Genomic DNA, 23,150 nt, shown 5'->3' with positions numbered 1-23,150 from the left:
ACAGTTACAATGCATCAGTACTACTCTGGAATAGCATTTCACATGCTGTAGACTCTTCACTGCTTCTCCTGAAGAATTCCTTCTCTCTGCTGCATCCCCACCACCTGACACAGAAACAACACATTTCTGCAGGTTGTGAACATCCTCTGCTTCATGAGCAAATTCATTTAAGCACATGGCTTCTGCATCAAGTTTCTCTTAGCACAAGGAAACTTGGGTTCAGCATATGTAGCTGCTGAAACCCTGCTGTATTATGAGATTATGAGGCTGATTAATTAAGTTTTCCTATTTATACTGCTACTTGTACAGTGTTTGTAGATGGATAGGTTCCTGTGTCTGTCATTTCTTCTTCCCCCCCTCCCCGGTTGTTTCTGAGATTCTGTAAATTAAGGTGCCATTGTTTTTATTCATATTTCTTGTCTGGAAGCATGTAAGTCAATGGAGGGGAGAGCACCACCTTTTTCTGTAGTAGAATTCAAATGTTCATTTAAATAATGATAAGCTGTAACTTTTGACGTATCTCACTTTTCATGGCATCTGTCTAGATTGGGGCAGTTGATGTTCTGGGTCAGCTGTAGCTATCCAAAGAGAGATCCTTGAGCATGATTTTCCTCCCATTGAATGGAATGCAGCACATAAAAACTTTGCCAAGAAATACTTTCAGAGAATTCTCTCTTATCTGCTGAGAGAGGGGTGTAGAGGAAGATCTACCTTGATGTTTTGCTTGTTCCCTATGACCCAGGGAACCTCATGGCCACTGTGGTGGCAATTGCACCACAGATCATCTGTGCTGCATTTGGCTTGTAGAAGATGATAAAGCTCACTATCCTTCTTTTCCTTCTTCCCCCACCCCCTTTCTGGTTTTCCCCCTAAAACCTCCTTTCTTCAGGGAAATGATTGTATGTCATAATTGTCTGCTGAAATCTTCTAAAGGAGCTGCTCAGTAAAACTGAGTAGTCATTAATTTAACACTCCAGTGCTGAACGAATGTGTGAGCTACAACAGCTACTTTGCTTTGCATCTCCACTTTGAGGGTGTTGACATTCCACTTTTCTTTTGGATTTAGAAAACCTTCCTTAAACCTGAAAAGCTCTGATACTCTGAATTTTCTCAGAACCGTATTTTGTGGGTATTATGGTGTTTTGGATCACCACTTGTGGTAGCATGGGTTCCTAAATCTGGATGAGTGTTTAGTTTTGATTTTTGATTGCTTTTGCAGCTTTTTTTTCCCCTTGGGGAAAGGGAAAGGTATGTAAAATGCAGTTAATTATGACAGTTTATTATCTCATTAAATTATGAAAGACCTTCTACTAAGCTTATTATAGTAATCTAAAAATTAGCTATTCATATTTCTGATGTTTGTCTCCAATCATGGCTTTTCACTGCAGATAACATGCATATGTATATGTGCATGTGTGTGTGCGTGTATATGCATGTATAAAACACTAAATAAGTAAAACTTACATATATAGTTTAATTTTATGTAGCTTAAAGCATTGTTAACCCCATCAGTCATGTCAGACTGTCTAAGGTCACTCAATGGCTGTGAAGAGGGATACTGTTAGTGACCCAGTTATTTCTAGTGCAGCTTCTGATCTTGCAGATTTATGTAACAATGATGCATGGAAGTGCTGGAACACATCTGAAGCTGCCTGGCTATAAGGAGTCCCTTGTGGGTAGGGAGAGAGCCCAGGTGAATGCACAAAAATATAGATGAGCATGTTTGGCAGAATTCTTACTTAGATTTTGAACCCTGTATTACATCAGGGTTGTCTCTGTTTGGTGTGGTTTTAATACTCCCCATATAGAAAATGTGAAGTTGGAGTCATTACCTCTTCCAAAGTATAGAATTGGAATATTTGGAGATGGAATTGCAGTTTAAATGTCTTCCAAAGGCAAAATCTCCCTCTGTCTACAGTAGGAAACTACCACAGAAAATAGCAGGTTGTGGGGTAGGTTGGCTGGAATCTGGTATAGGTTTAAAAGGGATTTTGGATTTCCTGATCCAGAATCATTCAAGTCTTAGTGGTGATGCTTTGCTGAGATTTTTAGATGGCTTATGCTAAGATGAATTAAGATGCAGCTTTTAAATTAATGAAGTTAAACTGGCACAAGAGGCTGTATGGACAGGCCGTCTCTTTGATTTATCTGTCAACAAGGCACTGGTTTAACCTACTCTTAACCCATAACAATCCACATGGATTTGAACTGATTTAACAAAAATTAAATTGGGGCAGTCTTGTGTTGCCAGCAAGGCCTCAGGAGAAGCATCTCTAGTTCTGCCTTTTGGCATTGTCTTCCCTTGGTAATGGTGTGATAAAAGATGCATTTATTTTATTTGTTGACTTTGTTGACTTAATTCTCACCTTCAAGCTAGTAAGATTTCCTCAGTGCTAAGGGCAGTCACATCACCCGTTGTGGTTGCATTTGTTTGTTATTTTGAACAGCATCCCAAGCCACTGAGCCCATATTTAATATAATTTTAAACCAAGAAAATACTCAAGGGGTTTATGAAATCCTCCACATATTTGCTTACCTGTGGCTCAGTGGTTGGCTGGGTATGAAAAGAATTGCAGTTTTTGTCAGATTTCTGCAGTTTTCTAATGAGACATGTTGTGGCTGCATTGCCATTCTCTCCTTAGTCATCTGGTCCTCACAGGATTTCTATTTTATTTTTGGTCAACTTCCACTTTTCCTGAACATACCGACAGAATGTTTTACTTTCTCAATTGTTCTGGCCTTACTGCCTTGATTTCTCTTGCTGCCCAAGCATTCTTTCCAGTTTAATTTCTTTTGTTCTTGGTGTGGAGTTTGGCATGGCATTCTCACCAATTCCCTTGCAGGTGCCCAGCCTTTGACAACTGCCTGAGCTGGTGTTGGGTTTATCAAATGTTCACTGGTGGTCCCAGCTGAAGTAATTGCCAATTTCTTGCCACTCCTGTTGGGAGCACTCTTGCCACGACCTTTTGTATGGCCATGTGGCAATTTGATCTTCAGCCCTCATTTGATTCTAGCAGGTGTGGGTGTGCACATAATGTTTTTCATAGGATTTTTTTCCTTCTGCCTGCACTCTTTTAGTCAGTGTCTTAATTTCAGCCTGGAAAAGGGATAGAAAAGTTATTTGCCTGAGGACTGTCTGTTGATTAGTGACCAAATATTGGCTCAATGCAGTTGAGGAGGAAGAGAAGGTGCCAGGAAGCATCCCAGGGTTTTGGGGGTTTTCAGACAGATTTACTGTGCTTAGTTGTCGCTCTGGTGATTTATCACAGTCAGTGACCACACCTCAGGGACATTTCCAGGGGAGCACAGTGCCAGCCATGGACTTTGCCCATGGGGCACCTATAAAGTGCTCACTGCACTTTTATGCTGTGTTACTTTCAGTGTAGACAGCATCTGGTATGCCACCCCCTCCTTTCTATTTTGAATGTTTGTAAGCTGGGGCTTTGCTTTTGATGATACAGGGAAAAGTAGTGGGTGATCTGCTCATGGGGACAGAAGGGATGGAAATCAGACCTTTTCATTATTTAAAAAAAAAAAACAAAACAACTCTTAAACCCCAAGGTTATCAAGTAAAAAAGCCCACCCAAATTTGTCTTCCTTGCTTGTCTTGGTGGAAACTAGGCTCCTTGTTGCAGAAAGGTTGACAGTGAAAGGGACCACACTGGCATTGCTGCCAGGCACGTTTTCTGTTAAAATTTTACAGTTCAGTAGCTAATGTGTTTCTTAGTCAGCTTAGGGTGATCTTAATGTGAGCTGCTAGTGGAAAAGGGAGTCCTGTTCTTCCCTCTAGTGTGTTCGTGCCACCTCTTTTGTGCCAGCACCAGCACTTCTGTGCTTGTGGACCCCAACCTGAAAAAGGAAAAAGCCCAACCTACAAATTAATTTTCAGCTTGACAGACTTCCTCAGCCAGCTGATTCTAGGGTCTCAGGAGCTCAAGGGCTGGCATAAGCAGGAGTGTGTGGCTGGAGTGAAGGGAAGAACATAGACCACTCCTTTTTCCTGAAGCAGCCTCTCAGACCAGTTTTAGCCAAACTGAAGGCACTCATTCAGGGGGTAGGGTGCAGGTGAGGCAATGCAGCAGTTGCTGCTCCAGAAGGGTGCAGTCCCACTCCCTTTGTCCTCTCCCAGGCTGGGACTGTGCCCTCCCAGTACTTCCTGGACAGAGTGCACAATGGATGCAGAACCAAGAGGAACATTACTTTCTCCTGCCACTATGTGCAGGCTCGTAGTTTATCTGAGTTGCATCATCAAATATCAGGTGTCCTGCTGCTCACCTACCACTGTGAATCCTAAAAGTAAAATTAAGGAGGATGTTAGGGAAGAAGCACTGATAAATCTCACTCTTCTGTGAACAAAGTCTTCTCAGAGGGACTGTATTTTTTCACTTCCTGGACAGATGTGTGGTGTGTACGCACAATTAGTGTGTGTCTGTGAGCGTTTTTTACTATGATTACCTGGTACTGAAATGAGCTCGTTATGCACCATATCTTTTTACTGGAGTCTCCAGAGGCAGGGGAATGTGACACATGTGACAAGAAGCAAGAGAGTATTGAATACTTAGTACTGCAGGTAAAGAAAGAAAGTCTGCAGGGAAGGTAATAGATTGTGGTGGCACAGGAATTGTTACCATAGTTTCCATTCATATCATTAGTTCCCAACTACTTCTTCTGGCATTCAGGAGGAAGAGAAAGACAGCATGCTCTGGCAGTCCAGCCAGCCCCCTCTCATAGGATTTAGCATCCATGTAAAGAAGAGGTTTGAGGTGAATGGCCCCTTTCCTTTTCAGGCCAGTTTGACTGGTAGCAGGATGTGGCATGGCTTGAAAGAAGGCATGAACAGAGTTACTGGGACAATTGACTGCGTCTGCCTGATTGACTTGCAAGAATGGGCTGTTTGACTCCTGGGGAGAAAGCCTGGAGAGGGTCGTGGTTTGCTTCCAAGAGAAACTCAATACAAAAAATTACAATGATGAAGGAAAGGAGACCAAAAAATAGAGACAGCATCTGCTAAAGTTTGTATTTTATCTTCAGAGTTATATAAGAATAGCATAGATTTAACATAATGGAATTCAGTATTATATAAGAATAGCATAGGATTAACATAATGGAATATACTGATTTTTATTTTATTTTCTTTCCCTATGGCTCTCTTGCATGATTCTGTTTAGTAATCCTTTTCGGCAAGACAGTGAATGTAACTGATGGGTGTTTTGTGCAAAAGTGATCCCTTTGCTGCTCATCAGAATCAAGTCTGTGCAGTAGATATAGGATGTCTTGTGTCTTTTTTTTTTCTCCTTGCTGTGTGTAGAAACGTTGTAGTTTTTACAAGAGAAATGTTGAGTTCCTAGTAATAGCCAGATGGTAGGGGAGCCTTCTAAAGGCTTTCCCTGTGTGCAGAGACATGGTTTCAGGTGTGGTTAAATTGCAAGCTGCAACCTCTGCGAGAGGTTAAAATGCCCACAACCTACTGACTTTTATCACTTCCTGCCAGTAGATGGAAAATTTTATTCAAATGTTAGGGATTAATGCAGGGCTTAATTGAACAGGAAGTTTCTCAGCCATTCAGATGATGGCTAGAATGATCCATACACTGTTATTTCTGACATTTCTGCCAGAAGTAATCTGTGGCTTCCTGGCTAGTGCAAGTTGCTTTTAGGGCAAAGGTGAACAATTGCTGAAGTTGAGGTACGCGTGTTTTTCTGAGATTGGAAAACAAGAATGAAATGGTCTGTAAAACAATTTTTTTCTAAAGCACAATTGCAGAGAAAAGGCTGCTCGAAGTGAAAAAAGAATTTTCCTTCAGTCGTATGGCTTTGATCTTGCATCCTCTTGAGTTTTAGCAGCTGGTCAAATTACTAGGGAGGGAGCTGCTGCTATGTTTGGTATTATTTGGTTTATCATAGGGAACAAAGAGCAGCTCTGAATTGATCAGTGACCAGGGGTTTGGGTAGTGCTCAGGCATCTCATGAGTAAGGAAGTGGGAAGCTCTGTCATCTGAACCATACTGGTTTTGTTTAATGCCTCCTGCTTGGGAACTGGGAAGTGAACAAGTTTTGCAGATGTCCCTCAGATGTCTGAGGACACCGAAAATAATACTAGAATAATATTGAAGCTGCACAGTGTGTTGTGCTAGAAGTAATTTTGACTTCTCTGTAATGAAATAGGGGGCAGTGCTCAAGTTTTCTCAAAATGAACAGTTTTAACGTTCTACAGGCTGTCTTCCATAGGGTGGGAAATCTTTCTGTAGGGGTCAAAAACACTTTTGAAAATAATTCAGTCTATTTGGTTTTTTACCAAACCTGCATCGTTAATAAACAATAACAAAATTAACAAAGTTGCCTGCAATTCCAAGCAGACTGCAGCAGGGTGTTGCAGAGAATTGAAGTGGAAGGGGAGACCATTTTGTGCCCCTAGGCTTTCCCATACTGGCTTCACCTCAATATCAGAAGACTTCTGAGGTTGCTTCATTCTTCCACCTTCAGCGAGTGTTGGCAGCAGGACCTTGACAGGTTCCTTGCCAGTAGGTGGAGATCGTGCAAGTGAACTGGAAATTCATCCTCCTTCCAGTGAGGAAGGTGTCTGTTAGCATGGAGTTCAACCTTGTTTACTTCCAGCACAAGGGACAGGGTTTAATGTGAAAAAATAACTTTGTTCTTGTGGTTTTCTTCTTGAAAAGAAGTTTGTAGACATAGTACATGCTCAGACATCTGGTAGTGATTATTAAAAACCAAGTAAATGTAAATGAGTTCCTTAATTCTTTTTTTTTGCTGCTGTGGTTTTGCATTTTGACTTTCTAGCATGTGGTGATGCTCTTCTCTGCAGCAGCACAGCATAAAATGGCAGACCTGTACTCCTTGGTGATGTTCTTCTTGCTTTCTGGTATGGCATGGTGGTTTTGGCTCAAGCTGAAAAGTATTGGAATCTTGGGTCACACTGCTAGAATAGAGGGGCAGCCCTCATTTCTGGATGCAGGAACTGGAAACCCTAGTCTCCATTTGCCAAGTACTTTTGTAGGTAGCTGTGCTCAGCTGTGCTTGGTAGGCAGCTTGCAGAGCGCTGTGGTGAAGAGAACCAAGTAGCAGCCTGAGATGAGGAATGCTGCAGAAGAGGAATGCCTCCAGAACATGGGTGCAGGAGCTGAAGTAAGCTGTGCACAGGTGGGAGTGTGGCGAGGAGTCAGAAGTTGTTGTAGCTTTTCTGGTGCTGCTGAAGTCAGTGCTCATCAGCTGGTGCTCGGTACTGCTTCACACGAGTGCAGTGGCTCCCACCACAGCTTAGTCCCAAGAGTCAAAGTGTCATAAGCTGGGGTGCAATCTCTGCAGCATGCATAGCTCAAGGAGCAGCAGGGAAAGAGATGTATCTAGGACACAGCCCCCTCCAAAATGGACTTCTGGAATACATTCCTGTTCCTTCTGAATGAGGCTGGTTTTGCATTACTGCGCACCTTTGTAGCTTCTGCGGGCATATCTGAGCTGGCTCAGCCGAATGCTGTTGGCTGTGGTGTTGAGGGTATCAGCAATAACCAGGACTTTAGGAGGAGCATTTGTAGGACTCACAGTCTGCAACATTGTTGTTAGATTGATTTCCATGTAGACCGATGAATTTGAAGGCTTTATGCAATGTGCAATATGGTACAGTGTAGACACAGCTGGAGTACAACTTGGAGCAGTCAAAGGTTGAAGTACCAGTGCTTATGTTCTTAGATTAGAAATGAAGCTACTCCAGAATGGGAATTTTTAAGAACTGTTGCAGGACAAAGGAAGGGTGGCACCACCTGTCTCCAGTATTCAGAAGGATCTCTTCTGCCATCTATTGCCATGTACAGCTCACCACATGTCTGTATGGAGAGGAAAACTTTTTGTCCAATCTCAGGTGTTATAACCTTGGAGAAAGTAGATTTAAAAGACTAATTTTCTTTCTCTTTGTCCAGGTCCCACACTTACTTATAGAGGAATAAGGCTTTGGCCCTGGATTTATGGAGAAGTCTGTAGGACAGTTGCTATAGTGTGATCTGAAGGCTGTAAGAAAAGTGCTTCTTGGGAGCTTTATTTAGCTGCCATGTCCTCATTTGATCACACTCCCACTGCTGCTTCTCTCTGGACAGCAGCTAATAAACTCTCCTGTACCTGCCACAGCGACTGGTACATGGGACAGGTGGAAGGGTTTGAGTATTTGATGGTCATTAAAGTATTTCAATCTAAATCAGCCTTTATCCAGCTGCTTACAGTCTGAGCTTGAAGTATGCCATTGTTGACATATTTGAAGGTGGATGTGTGGTTTTGTAATTGTGCCCTGCTGGAGTTGCACCTTGGTAAGTCAAAGTTAAGTTTTGGTTTATGCACGATGAGAGGTTATGACCCTGCCTGCAGTGCTGCAGTGATGGAAATTGTGTGCAATAAGCATGGACTGTTCTTGCATCAAGTCCAGTTAAAACCAGTTGCAGCAGTAAGGTGACAGGGGACTCATTCTCCTGCAACTTTGGCTAATTATGCTTTTGGTTTTTTGGATCATTTCTTGTTTCTCTTTGCTTTCCTGTATCCTGAAGTCCATGAAGGGCACTCAAGTTCACACTGGGAAATCCTACTGCTACTTAAAATAGTGTCGAAATTCCCTGAGCACTGTGGATGTTTCAGGGCAAAACCCCAGGGCATTGAGTGGCCAGTGTGATTTAGCCCTCTCAAGGTTATCTAGACCACTGAAACACCTGCACTTACTGGATCCACAGGTGAAACCTGAACACAATGTTAGTTTTCTACAGCTTCTTCTATAAACTGTCCAGTATGGGCCTCAGCCTAGCAGGCAAGGTGTCCCTACCTGTGGCATTGTGACTGCTTATATAGGCAATGTGGAGTATGTGCAAAGCTCATTTTTGGTGGCTGGAGTTGTCCAGTTCCTCCTGACACAGTTGAAGTGGTGGGGGATGGTAACTGTGCCCAGCAGCTTTTAAGGACTCCCACTTTGCCCAGTGCTATCTTTTGTGCTGTTTGAACAGCCAGCTGTTTCCCTTAGTAGGTATAAGTGTCTCTGCTAAACTGCATGACACGAGGAGGGTTTGGAGACTGCAAGTACCTTCTTGTAATCAGTGAGCATTGCCAGGAAAAACAGGCGGTTCCAGAATTAATGATAACTGGAGCAGTTTTTAGGAAAAAAAGTTTGCGTCTAGCTGTACTTTGAACTAGTCACGAAGCATATGGGTTAGCTCAATTATTGTTCATTAAATGCCATTCCCAAACACCTTTCTGTTGTTAACAGGAGAGGAGGTTCTCAGAAACCAGCTGTTTCCCATTTAACAAAACACACATACACACACACACACACACACAAAAATCTCAAAGGAAAATGTGCATTCATTCATTGTGGCTAAAGTTTTAGAGCAAGAAGTGTTTTTTAAAGGAATGTGCCCTGTTAGGCTTCACAGTCAAGGACTGAATGGACTTAATATTGTGCTTTCATTGGATCACTTGAAGATTTAAATCTGGTATAAAATTTTGTTGTTAATTTACGCTCAATTTTGATTTACAGGCCCACAGAAAGTAAAAAAGATTGAGTGAATAAAGGTCTTAGTAAAAACAGCTTCTGCAAATTGTTGCATTCAACCTTTCTGCAATGTTTAATTTACTGAAAAGTAGCCCAGATTCTTTTAATCATATGACAGGGTTAAGAATTATGCTGTTACCTGGTAGTACAGGTCTAGGCTGTGTCTCAGGTTACATTATCTTGTGAATTATTTTGAAGGAGCCATATCTGAGAGTGATCCCATGCTTTGCAATAGTTAGCTGCACTTGATTATCTGCATGGATGGGAGCAACCGGGTCTCTTAATTTCTAGTCCCTTCCTGGCACAAGCCTGTGTAGGGACACAGATACTGACTGAGTCTCCATTTCCTCTACTGCAGATTTGCTGGCAGTAGCAATGGAGTCGTGTTATCAAATGGGCAACAGATACCACTGATAGGGGCAGAAAATGCTATCCCAGTAGCTTTGGGGCATGTGGGAGAGGAAATGCAGTTCAAAGGACTCCTTCACATGCTGGCTTTCTTGCTCTTGGTGTGGTGCTGTTGATTGACCTGACAGGGTAGCTTGGGACACAGTGGTGGCAGAGATGTGTGTGTACAAATAGCCTAGTGCCACCAGAGCCAACACGTGCACTCAGGTGTGCTCCAGGGACAGCCAACAAGATCTTGTGTTCTGAGGGGAATTTTTTTCCCCACCTCATATTTTTGATTATCCAAATGTTAAGCATCATGGTTTGGGGAAAAAATAATAGGTTTCATATAAGTTTTGGCATTATTGTCATAGAAAACTTGTTGAAGTTTGGAGCCCTGTTCACATGAACTGGTGGTCTTCTAGAAGGTCACTTACTCTTGTTAGACTTACTCTGAGGATTGAACGGGTAAATGTAGCTTAGCCATGCTTCCTGCTGGCACAAGATTTCTTTTTTGTCCCATGAAGAATGATACCTCCAGCAACAAGTTTTGCATACTCATCTTGGGCTTGCCTAGAAGTGCCTGTGTAACATGGTCGACTTTGAGGTGGAAATTACACACTTGATAATCATCTGATTTCCAGCAGACACCTGGCTATTAAAGCCTAAATTACTTTTTTATTTTATTTTTAAATGAGGGCAGAATATTTCTGCAGCCTGTCACATTCAAGTTTACCTTACTGAACAAAGCTGCACACACCAAGTGAATTTTTCTGTCCGGACATGCTGTGTGCCAAGAGCGAGTGCCACGTTGTATGGTGCAGTTACACAATTGACATACTTGTTTTATCACCTCCAATGAGACCAAAATATGGTGCACTTCAGACCTCATCGAGATCAGGGGCACAGAGCCAAGCAAACCTCAGAGAAGTTTTTCACCATGCCAGCAAAATGTCATAGCAAGGAAGTAAATAACCCAGGTATTCAGCAGAGGGGAAGCTATAATGATGTTAGCGTGGACAAAATCTGTGAGGTAGAGTGCCTAGCCATGCCAGAGCCTTCCTTTAATTGTTCAGTGAAAAGCACATTGCAGTGAGAAGGAAAATGGGAATTAGTCACAAAACTGTACCGCTCAAGCAGCTGCTTCAGCTATGGTTCCTATAGTGTTTGGAAACCTAGCTTCTTGTCCTGCTGTTATCAAGAAAAGGTTATATCAGGCTACAGAAAAGCAGGAAAAGACAAAAGCAAAAGTGGAGTTTCAGGAGTAAGTGAAAGGTAATGAGACCAAGCAGCAAGGACATATGGTAGCACACACTAAGCAGGAAGCTTGGTGGAAACCTGCAGATTGCTGGAGATTAGAGAACATTTGCAGAAGATTGTTTTGCAAATCTCTTCCCAGTTGAGATGCTTAGGCATGAGAACAGCCTCTCAAACCCAGAACTTTCTATAAATAGATTAGTATGCATTCAAATATATTACAAATCTGTGTGTATTTGGTTTTGTGTGTGTTGTATCATATTTATGCTTTGTCTTCGCTTAGGAGTAATGGAGTAATAAAGTGAAAAGAGTAAGATTTTTGTATTCATGTACAACAAAATCTCACATACTGATAGTTTAATACTTGATTTATATCACAACATGCACTGTTATCTAGAATGTTAATGTTTACTAAATTTAACATAGATTGCTGTTACTAGCCTGAACTTTGCTTTGTGAAGAAAAGACCGCCTTTGTGTACTAAGTCTTTTTTTCCTAAATGTGAATTTTTTTACAAGCTAAAGGAATGGTCCTAGGATATGCTTTTTTAAAAAGACGTTCTGAAGCACTTTTAGTTAACACAAACTGTAGTGTTTTAATTACAAAGAATGCAATTTGCTTAAAATGTTCTACTAAAAATGAGTTCTACTCTAAAAAAGCCTCAAAAAGCATATTTTGTGTCGGGGGAGAATTGTTTTGTAGCTTAGCCTGACTTTTTGTAATCAGGATATTTTTGTTGTGGTGTTTTAGTCTCTGGCTGAAATTTACTTTCTTAGACCTAAACAGTCAGTTCAGTAGAAGAGAAGCATACCCAAAGGAGGTGAAACTTCCTCAGGCTGAGGCTTTTTTGAACTTTGCGTCGTAGGTATGTGTTTAAAGTCTCTCAAAAGAAGTAGAAGTAAAATAATCGCTTCTGTTGAGAGAAAGTGGTTTACTGTTTATTTTTAAATGGTCAGGATATTTCTGGCTGCATGTTGGGTGTTCGCATGACGTTTAGATGTGGGATTATTTTAAGTTCTTTCCTCATCCTTTTCCGTCTTGCGAAGTTTTTTCTGTTTGCGTCTTTATGAGCCTTACATAGTGTGTACCCTTTCAGTGAGGACAAAGTGAGCAATTTATTTTGAGGACGGAAACAGAATTTTTTTTGTTCTTTCTGCTGCTCATGCCAATCTGTCTGTTGTTGCCAAATGCACGCTAAATAGGTCATTCCAGCAGAAATCCTTGCATTAGGAAGCAAAGAGCAAAGTGTTGGTGGTGTTAGGCATTTAAACAATCATGGATTCATTTATGTTGGAAAAGACCTTTAAAATCTTTGACTCCAACCACTGACCCAGCACTGCCAAGTCTACCTGTGTCCTTAAGTGCCACACCCATGTGCCTTTTTAAATGCCTCCAGGGATGGTGACTCAATCACTTCTCTGGGCAGACTATTCCAATGCTTTGCAACCCTTTCTGTAAAGAAACTTTTCCTAATACCCAATCTAAATATCCACTGGCAAAACTTGAGGCCTTTGCCTCTGGTCCTGTCATTTGTTATGTGGGAGACTGACCCCCATCTGGCTACATGTTCCCTTCAGGTGGTTGTGGAGAGCAATGGGATTCCCCCTGAGCCTTCTTTTCTCCAGGCTAAACACCCCCAGCTCTCTCACTCCGTTCTTACAGGGCTTGTGCTGCTGACCCTTCACCAGCTCCATTTCCATCTCCACCACCTCAACGTATTTCTCATGGTGAGGGGCCCAAAACTGAACACAGCATTTGAGGTGTGGCCCCAGCAATGCTGAGTGCAGGAGGACAGTCACTGTCTTGGTCCTGCTGGCTACACTGTTCCTTTATAAATTTTAGATAGGCACCATCGTACCCACACGGTGTCTTTCTTAACACTTTTATCATTTCTGTTCTTCCTTGTTCAGAAGTGGTGTGTGAGTACAACCTGATACGCTTCCTCTAATGGAACTGTAGTGAAGAAGGAGGGTACAATCCTTCTTTGGCAGCAGCTTCACACCTAGATTGGATAAAGTGTCATGTGAAACCATACCTGAAATAATTGGTTTTATGCTGCTAGAGGTTTTCATGGGGACATACAAGTTTATTAATGTGCAAACATGCCTTCACAAGGAAACAATTTTAGTTCCTGACAATGTTTTTTCTTTGCTGGCCCACCTTTGAAACTGGTCATGTTTACATCAATCTGAAGCAATGGCTACTTAAGAACGTGTCTTTTGCTTCCTCATCCCTGTGTGCTGTAGCTACAGAATAGTTTATTTCTTGCTCACAGCTCATTCTGTATGCACTCTCAGGCACTGCAGTAGAAGCCTATGGAGCACACACATATCCAGGCAGGGAACAGTACTTCTCGCAGAAACCTAAAGGATGCTGCAGTCATAAGGGAGTTCTTTCATTTACTGGCGTTCATAAATTGAATCAGTGATATTTACACCCTGTAACTGCTTGTGGTTTTAATAAAAGATGGATATTTCATAAGGGGGCCTGGTTTTGTGTCACAGCCATCTTTCCTCTCTGGGAGGAGAAGCATTTCAGGCACATCTGACCATATAGCAACAAGTCTCCACAGCCTCCCTGGGAGAAGCAGCAACAATTCATGGTTGTAAGTGGAAGGAATACCTGGAATTTTCTCTATCCTTGCTGCAATCAAGGGCCCCCATGGGTATGAAGAGCCTGTGGTGCTGCCAGGCCAGGCTCTGTGCCCCATGGGGACTTTTTTGTCCCAGAAAAGAATGGTAGCAGACAGTGTACTTTCAAAAAGAGAACCAAAAGTACTTTAGGTTCCCTAATTCATTTCACATCTATGCCAAACTTGCAAGTCGTTCTCTAATCCTGTTTCAGTGCTCTGGGGACTGATAATAGGGATACTGCAAATCAGCATGGCTGATTCTCTTGCTGCAAAGGGTTAATTTTGAATCATAAAACAGACTTAATCTTTACTTTGTGGCATGGTGGGTGGTGGTACTCCTTGCTTATCACTGATCACATGAGATTTGAGCAGGTACAGAGACGCAGAGAGTGGGTGGGTTTATGTTTTTAACAGCCTGGCTGATGAAGCACATCAATGGGAAAAAATTGCTGTGCAGAAAGCCAGGATGCTTGCTAACCTTTATAGTCTGCTTTTTGCCGAGAGAGCATATGTTTTGTGCAGAACAGGAGCCAACACAAAGCGTTTTTCTCTGGCTGCATGTATGGTTTTGGTGATAGAAATGTAGTTGCTTGAAATTAAAATACCATTCATCCTGCACGGGAGTCCTCAGTCTGCTTGAAGAGATGGGGCTTTGCAAAGCAATCTTGAGTAATTTTTTGTAGATACAAGCATATCTATACAAGACCTTTATCCTGGAGAGATAATTGTTCATAGATATGAGGAAATATATGTGCTAAATAGTCTTTTAGTTCCAGTTCACAAATTATAAGCACCATGACAAAAAAATTGTAAACACCAGGTTATTTTTGCCATGGAGGAGATTGAAAAAAACAGTAGGAATGACTGGTATGTTTTGTTGTTCAGGGCAGTGGGGGTTGGATAGTGAGGACAAGGACAATTTTATGCGTAGTTTAGGGAGAAAACTGCTGAATGTTGCTTTGGTTCTCTGTTGTCATTAGGGGATGTGTTTGTTGTAACAAAGCTCGTTACCCAAATATCTAAGGTTAATACCCGTGAAAAACAAGAGGTTTGCCAATTATGTGTCACATCCCTCCCAAACTATAACTGTGCTTTCCTTAAGTCACAACAGTCGAGGCTGCCATGGAGTGACAAGACCTGGGCTTCCCTTCAGTGTTATTTAATATGTTTCACTTTGACATTATGTAAATACTCTGCTATTAGGGAATAAAATGACATAAAATTGCATCCTTTCTCAACAAGGTTTTAAGTTCTTTCTGTAGCTTCTCTCCTTTTTGAAGCTGTAATAAAGATCATAATTACAATCCCAGTTGCTTAAGTGAGAAATTAACATGTTCTTATGTGGGGAACTGAGCCAGGCTCCCAGCGAGACCCCCTCTGGGTATCTGTCCTGCCCCAAAATGCTTTCCCTAATACCAATTTACGTTCTAGGTATATTAAAGAAAATCATATTCATTGCTACATAGCAGTTAATCAGAGCCTTCAGATAGGCTTGAAATAATTTGCAGCCAAGTGCCAAAATCACCTGCAGCCGCTCATTTCCTGCAGCCGTATTCTGGCATGTTTTAAAACTAATCAGAGAGTGTCAGTCTATTGCCCACTACCAAGACTGAACAAATTCATTCCACACATGTCCTTCAATATTACAAATTTATCCCAAATCCTGCTTAACCCCACTGCTGACCTCCTTGCTTACTGTCTTCTGGGCTGTGGCCAAACAAATAAAATCTAAAGGAAAACTTGATGTTTTCCCTGTCAAAAATATTTTTCCTAGAGGTTTTATTTTTTAGAACTGGGCACAAATATATATATACACCTTATCTATTTATATATTTTTCTATAAAAATAAGATTCTAGCAGACTGGAATAAATTAAAACCTTAATGGGGCTAAAATAAACCTAATTTGTAATTTAATTAAAAACAGAAAGCAATGAGCACTAACACTTAACAAAAAAAAAGGCATTTTCGTGGTGCAAAATACAGATTTAATTTCCAAATAAGTGAATGGTAAACTGTAATTGTATCATGTGCAAGAAGACACTCAGAACATATGAAACAGTAGTCACAGATTTTGCAGTCAAGATGTTCCCTTTCTGGTTTTCCAAATTGTAGCAGAAGATACCAAAGGGTAAAACAAATAAAATACTGTCTTCATTATTGACCCAGTTAGGGATTTGGTATTGGTGGGAGATGGATTCAGATCTCTCTCTCTCTCTCTCTCCGTCCTGTATGGTGAATTTTTATGTTTTCACACATCCAGTAAGTTCTGCCTAACATGTTTCTGATGTGCTCTTGTTTCCACAGGCCAAGGCTGCAAGCACAAAGGAAGTTTGCTCAGTCCCAGCCAAACAGTCCCAGCACAACTCCAATAAAGATAGTGGAGCCGTTGTTACCCCCTCCTGCCACTCAGATTTCTGACCTCTCCAAAAGGAAGCCCAAGACAGAAGATTTTCTCACTTTCCTCTGTCTTCGAGGTAGGTACCTGGCAGCAGTGCTGGGGCACAGTCTCATTCACAGAAGGAGCTGTAGCACTGCACACCAAGCAGTAGCCAGACAAATGTACTGGAGCTGCACTTGAAGGTATTGTGTGCATTTCAGCTCTCAGCAATCTGACTGTATCTGCAGCAGGAGCATTCGAGTTCATGGTTCTAAAGATCATAAAATGAGGCGGGTAATAGTGCAAAAAGAAATTTCTTTTATGCTTGGCTCTCTGTTACCTTGAATGGGTTTTTGTCTAGCTCTCTTAAGTCCTCCCTATCCTCCTTTGTTTTGTCTGACTGTAAACTGGAGAAGTGCTTAACTTGCCTGAGTACTTGTTACTGCAAGAGGAGAAAATCTGCTTGGAAATTCCCCTTGTCTACCTACTCACTGTCCTTTATTGTTCAATCTGAGTGAGGCTTTTCATCTGACAGTGGGTGGAGGGGTTGCCATTCTTCTTGTCTGCCTCAGGAGCTGGATTGTTCCTGTGGTGATAATTAAAACAGGTGAGCTCCTCCTCTCAGCAATCTAAGTACAAAGGAGGCATCTGAAATTGTGGAGTGAAATACTTGAATTACTTCACAGTAACAGGTGCTCGAGCCTGGCTGGAGCTGTGTGATGTGTCAGGGATCCATGGGCTGTGTGTGTGCAAGCCTGCCTGCCAGACTTGGGGGCCTGAGCATGAGGTACTGTCTAGATTAAGCTAGAGAAGGAGATGTTACTCGAGTGGTCATTTTTCTTAAGACTTTCCATGGCCCTGTGTCCCAAGTCATGTGTTTAAGATAGCATCTTTCAGTTTAATCCCCCAATTGTCATGTTGTCTCTTGCTGTGTGTTTCTGGACAGGTGCATCCCCTGTCTCATTAGTTAGCCATAGCTGCATGCTCTGTGCTGGAATGGTGCCTCTTGCTGTTGTTTTGTCCCATTACCTGATGAAAGGGTGTGCATTTGTTGCAGGTAAAACTTTTCTGAAAAAGTCTTTCCCAGTGGGTTGAATCTTTCAGACCTTGAGTTCCCCTTTCTTAGGTCTCTGTTGCATCTGTGGACAGCAGTGATCAACACCACCTGTAGCTTCCTGCTGAGGCTTTCTCACCTTAATGCAGTGTGGTTTGATTTCTTTTTTTCTTCTGTAAGGCTAGTGGTGTCTTCAGACTGGTTGCTATTTTATCCTTCTTATTTCACATCCAGTATGGAGCCTCCATCCTGTTGGGACCTCTGGTAAAGTGGGTGGGTGGAGGGGATAGCAGAGGGTGATTTGCTAGCTTTTGTGTTTATTTAAAGGATGGAGAGGAGCAGAATCTAATGGAGTTTAAAGTGGCATAATGGTCCTCTGAAATGTAATCTGTGGAAATGTATTTCTAATTTAGTGTGCCGTGAGGTTGATCAGTCTGTTGGCAGCGTGTCACTGCTGTGGTCTGGGCCAACTGCCACAGTTGTTGGTGGGAAGAGTCAGATAGGGGTTCTGTGTGTCTGTGTGTCTGTGTGTGAGCACACATGGCTGCATTCACACACTTGTTTCCACTGCTTGCTAACTAATCATGTGCTATTTATAGCTTTGAAGGCACTTGCACTTACAGAAAGGCAACCTGTGTGGGGGTGTCACTTATCTCCACTTTTATTTCCTACTCTCTTAGCATTCTCTCTGCGTTCTGGTTTAACAATGCAAATGGGAGGCATGGGTACTTTAGTCCTATTCCAGTGCTTCATGTTGTTGGGCTTTTTTATTTTTTTTTTATTTTTTATTTAAATCAATGGGTGTTTAGCTCTTGCACCTGTAATTTTCTCCTTTGTTATTCATCTGTGGCATAATTGATGTTTTGTACTGTCAATTAAGAACTTGCAATTCATTCCTAATTTCTTCAGTATGCAGGAGTACTCGAACATTTCTGACAACACGTGCATTCAGACAGCAAGATCACAATTACAATTATGTTAAAAACCACAAGGGAGAGTCTGCTCTGAGTGCCACACATGGCATGTTCTTGGTCTGCTTAAACAGTCTGAAGAAAAACTGTGAAAGGGAAAGCTGTCAGCTTTGTGTTTCAGCACCCCCACAAGCTTATTACTGCATCACCCCTGTATAAGACATGAAAAGAGCCAGTTCAAGAGAGGCAGGAGAATCTTCCTGGACACCTGCTCCCTGGATGCTTCTCTGTGGATGAGCAGGGGAGTGCTGTGGCTTGGAGGGAGGAGTGGGTTGTTCAGACCTGTATTAGCGTGGTTCTGGCTTCTGTGCCTGCACTGCTGTGTCCTTCAAGAGGTCCTGGCTGCCTGAGGTTGCGTCCATGTGGCCTCTGGGAATGTTTAGCTTCAGGTGGTTGTTTTGTGATGTGTCCATTTCAAAAGCAGGAGATGGAAGCTGGTTGTTTATATGCTGGTAGGGAGTTCATGTAGGAGCAATGCTGGTACATCCAGCTCCAGAAAGGTCCTACAAGTGACTCTCCAGGGCACTGGCAGGCTTGGTTTGGTGCTACTCTTCTGGTGCTGCCTAGTGAGCCTGCAGAGGGAAGAGCCAGCAGCTTATTAAGATCCTGCTTAGGGAAGGAAGACTTGGGATTTTTTGGAAGGAGTTATTTTGATTTGGAACCTCCATGCTATTATTTTTCTTGCAGTGTTGAGGGTTTCAGAATTGTTTGCACGGTGGGACCAAGTGGTTGTTCTGACTTCTGTCCAGCTGTATGTGCTCACCTTGGCTCTTTGTGCTTTCACCATGAAATGCAACATGCAATTGCATGTAAATAAGAGCACACTGACAGGGTTGAAGATCAGCAATTCAAAAATCTTAAGTGTAGTAGTGATAAAATCCAGGACAGTAAATCCCTATGTTTGTTTAACTTTTTTTTTTTTTTTTAAGTGTCCCTCAAAATGATCTTGTGATATAATCCCTAGATTCATGATCAAAGCCTTTTTTGGAGAAAGCTGTCTTTCCCAGGATTGGTGGGAATGCAGCTCAGTGGTCTTCTCTGCCCTTGTCCCACCACACCCAGCAGTGGTGTCAGAAGCACAGTGCAAATTTGTCACATCATAAAATCATGAGTCACTAGGGGTGGAAAACACCTTCAAGATCACCAAGTCCAACCTTAGACTCAATTCCACCATGAATTCACGTGTCAGGGTGTACTTTCATTTTTCTGTTTTTAAACAGAGAAATTTAAGCATCCTGTCACCAATATGGCTCACTCTTCATTGTTCTTGTGGGGTTTATTTTGAGTGGGAGCAGCTGAATTCTGTCACTGAAGGAGAAATACTGTCATGCTACAGTGTGGAAGAAAGTCCCTTGACATGCATAAGATCCCATACTTAGGAGAACAAGTCGCATTTACCTGTCCTGCTGTGTGTAAGAAAATCTAATGATTCAAATAATTTTAACTCCCCCCCACTCCATTAGCACCCTGTAATTTCAAAGGGAAATAATTTAACCAAGATGACCTGCTTGGTTTCATTATCCCGAACACAAAGGCTTTAGACGTATTTTAATTAGTTTGTTTTTCAAACTCTTGATTTGATAATACACTGTACTAATTACTTCTTAAAAGGTAAGTGGAGCACAATGAAAAAGCTGTAACAGTTGATGAATATCTGAGACCTGGAATACATTCCTAGACTGACCAAACTTGGCAAGACTCCTCTGCTTTCTATTATTTTAAAATCCTCCTTTTAAAAAGATTGGTGATTTTTAAAAATTTTATTAAATTGTGACCTAGAATTTTCAACACAAGGAGGGGAATAGTACAGATATCTCTGAAGTGTTTGTCTGCAGTGTTCTTATCTTTAAATAGCTTCTTTGAAGGAGCCTGTATGCCCTTTGCCAGAGGCATAATTAGTGTCTTTCAGCAGCATGTAGATACGAGTGTGTCATCTCCTTGTAGTAGTACAGCAGCTCTCACTTTTACTGTGTTTTCTGCTTTTGATCATATTTTTCTTAATAGCTTCTGTTACAGTGCATTCAAGTTACCTCTGCTCTCTGTAATTATTTACAGGTTAAAATATTGTGAGTCAAATATCAGGCTAAAGGAGGATAGAAAAACAACTCCCTGTGAGCAATAGATCTTTGGCAAAAGGTGATAACAGGGAGGCTGGGATTAGGAGAGTACATTTTAAGAAGTTTTCCCATGATCAATTTTCTAATTAAGCTGAGCCTCTGGGAGTTACATGCTAGAGAATTTCAGGGATTCCTAAATAAAAATGGTTTAATTGAGATCTCACAAATTGAGTTTTCAGGCTCTTCTATTCTGCAAAATGTGTGATTGTTCTTTTTCTTTAAATGCTGTGCTGACTTAATATTTTGATGATTTATTACAATTGGGCAAAATCAAAACAGAAAATTTCACTATGTGAAATGTTTGTCTAAAAATGTGCATGTTTGTCTTAAGTTCAGTAACTTCTAACTTTTAGTGCAGTGTGCTCTTAAACAGGCTTTTTATTCTTTAAGGTGCCTGTATTTGGGTGGTAAAAAGGGCCAGGGGCCTTTGATCCAAGTCTTCTTTTTTGGAGAAATTGACTGTGTCAGTTCATACCTGCGGAGATTTCTGATGACAATGGGAGAGCCCCCAGAACCAAAACTTGGGATTTCTTAATCTTGGGCTGTTAGAAAACAGCTGTTAATTTGCCAATCCTTTCAGCAAGGCAAAAGGTATGTGTGCCTGTTAGTTTGGTGTCAGCAGGCTCTGTAGTCAGTGTGTGCTGCTGTCCTTGGAGAGCTGCTGCCTTGCACGGGACACTCTTGGAGCACCAGCCATTGGCACTCGATCACCACATCAGAGTACGCAGGTTGGATAGCACTGCAACTTGATTGGGCTGGAAGCAAAGCAATGAAATGCTGACACTGCCCAAAAGTATGAGCTTCTCTGCAGTCTGGGTTTGTTTTTATAATTCCAAAATAATATTAAAACATGCAGACATACAATAATTTGTTTCAAATACTGGAAGAAATTTTAAAATTTATTTTATTATATCATTTAGTATTTGAAACTAAAATTTTAGGATGGATTGAAAATTCAAGAATAAACTTTAAGTTAAATTTTAAATGCACAAACCATTTAATAAAAATAAGTTTGCATTTAGTAATTGTAACCTCAAAATTTCTAAGTTCTGTTTTAAAGGTAGGAGTAACATTGAAGTGTAGAATATAAGCTGTTTCTCATACACGCAACCATTTAGGCCATCTATGGAATATGAGCTACTAAGCAACTCTTATGGTGGTTTAGGACAAGAGTAATTTAATCAGTATTGGCAGGGACAAGTGGTTACACAGTCTCAGAGTGAACAACACTTGTGTGAAGAACAGAGAGAAGAGACCCTGGTGACCACCACCATGGATTATTCCTTCCCAGGGGAACAGAGTGCTGCTGGAGTGCCAAAGCTCCAGACATCCAGTGGAAGGTACAATTTCATGTTGCCTACTGGGAGATTTAAGAGATTGGAAGAGGTGCTGAAGTAAGATAGAGTAATCTGTGGGTAGTACTACAGCTGGAGGAAAGCCTTTTCTTGATTTTCCAGTTTTTGGGCCCTTTCTGATGTTAATGATTCCAAATATCTACCCCTGCAAAAAGCCACAGGATGCAGTTCACTGATTGAAATAGGAGACTAATCTTGAGGTTTAGCTCTTGTATTTGTCACAGATTCAGTCCAAATCCCTCAGCAAGCTGCTTAGTATTTTGTAAAATGAGGATAAATATTTAACTCTGTATATAGGTGTCGACGTAGCTGGGTGTTGGTTATGGATGAGCTACTGGCATAGAATCTGAGTGCTGTGATGGCAGCAGCAATTCAAAGCCTCACTGCCCAGGGGGCAATGTAAAGTATTCTGGCAAAGGCAATTCCTGCCCTTTATCCCAGCCAAAAACCTCTGAGCCTGCTTCTCTAAACCGCAAATATACCGTAGCTTCAGTGTTGTCCAAATGGCTGATTTTATGCTAGGGATAGACCTAGCAGGATCTCTTCTTGGGTATGAAACACAGCCTGGTAGCTTGTTGGGAATGTCATCACTGTGGTTTGAAACTTCCATACTAGTTTTGTTCTTGGTGGGAGGGAATGTAAAGTTGAACTGCACATGGAAAGCGTTGGTTTTGAGGTTCGCTGTAAAATCCAGTCAGGCTGGTGGAGTTAAATGGCTTTGAGAATGTCAGATAAGAGTTGTAGATGTAAGAAGCACTCCGTTGGTTTTTTTGGTTTTGTTTTTTTTTTTTTTTTTTTTTTTTGTTTGTGTTTTTTTTTTTTTTTTAATTTTGGGCACTCTCTTACTCTGGAGTGTTTTGCTAAGTTTGGAAAGTAGACCTTCTATTTTTTTCCTGCAGACTCATGCATTTCCCCACCCTTGCTCCATTTCTCTAGAAAAGGAAAAATTTTCTTCAAGCTTTTATGTTTAAGCTCTACTAATTTGAAGAACAGACTGAGAAGAAAATGGGAGTTATGTTGCTACACTAGTCAATAAATTAAATGTAACACCAGGCACCTTGTGATTGGAGCAATGCCAGCAGAGAGAGGAGTTGGAGCCCAGTTTTATTTCTGTATTTGAGATGGCCTTTTCCTCCCTCTTGCTAAGGTATTGGGGAGCTCCCTCTGGGACCATTCCTACAGGTGGAGTCAGACAAGTGAAGTACAATTGCTCTTTCCTATATAATTTATGCAGTTTGTGCTCCTTTAGGCTGGCTTGGTAGAACAGCCATAAGGTGCAGGCATAAATTACATATATTTGCACTTCAGGGATTTGGCATTGTCCTGCCAAAACAAAATAAGTGGGGCATATAATAAATGAGAAGCAGGCCCTAAAAGTTAAGCATTGAGATGCCAGCACATCAGGAGCATTTGAGAGGCAAGGTTTTTCCACCTGCTTACAGCCACAAAATGGAGCTGTGTG

At 41.5% G+C, this 23,150-nt stretch overlaps 1 protein-coding gene across 1 annotated transcript in view; it reads left to right on the top strand.

Annotated features, from left to right (window-relative positions):
• JARID2 (jumonji and AT-rich interaction domain containing 2) overlaps nucleotides 1–23,150 on the top strand; it is a 211,470-nt gene that overhangs the window by 134,629 nt on the left and 53,691 nt on the right. Inside the window, exon 4 of the mRNA XM_054284528.1 lies at nucleotides 16,119–16,288. Coding sequence (XP_054140503.1) covers nucleotides 16,119–16,288 — 170 coding nt within the window. The remainder of the gene's footprint in view (nucleotides 1–16,118; nucleotides 16,289–23,150) is intronic.

Source organism: Melozone crissalis, unplaced genomic scaffold (assembly GCF_028551555.1).
Source record: "Melozone crissalis strain CALT ecotype California unplaced genomic scaffold, PUWL_Pcris_2 ptg000042l_1, whole genome shotgun sequence".
NCBI lineage: Eukaryota > Metazoa > Chordata > Aves > Passeriformes > Passerellidae > Melozone > Melozone crissalis.
Note: the sequence above shows the minus strand (reverse complement) of the source record. Positions and strands in the feature narration are given on the sequence as shown.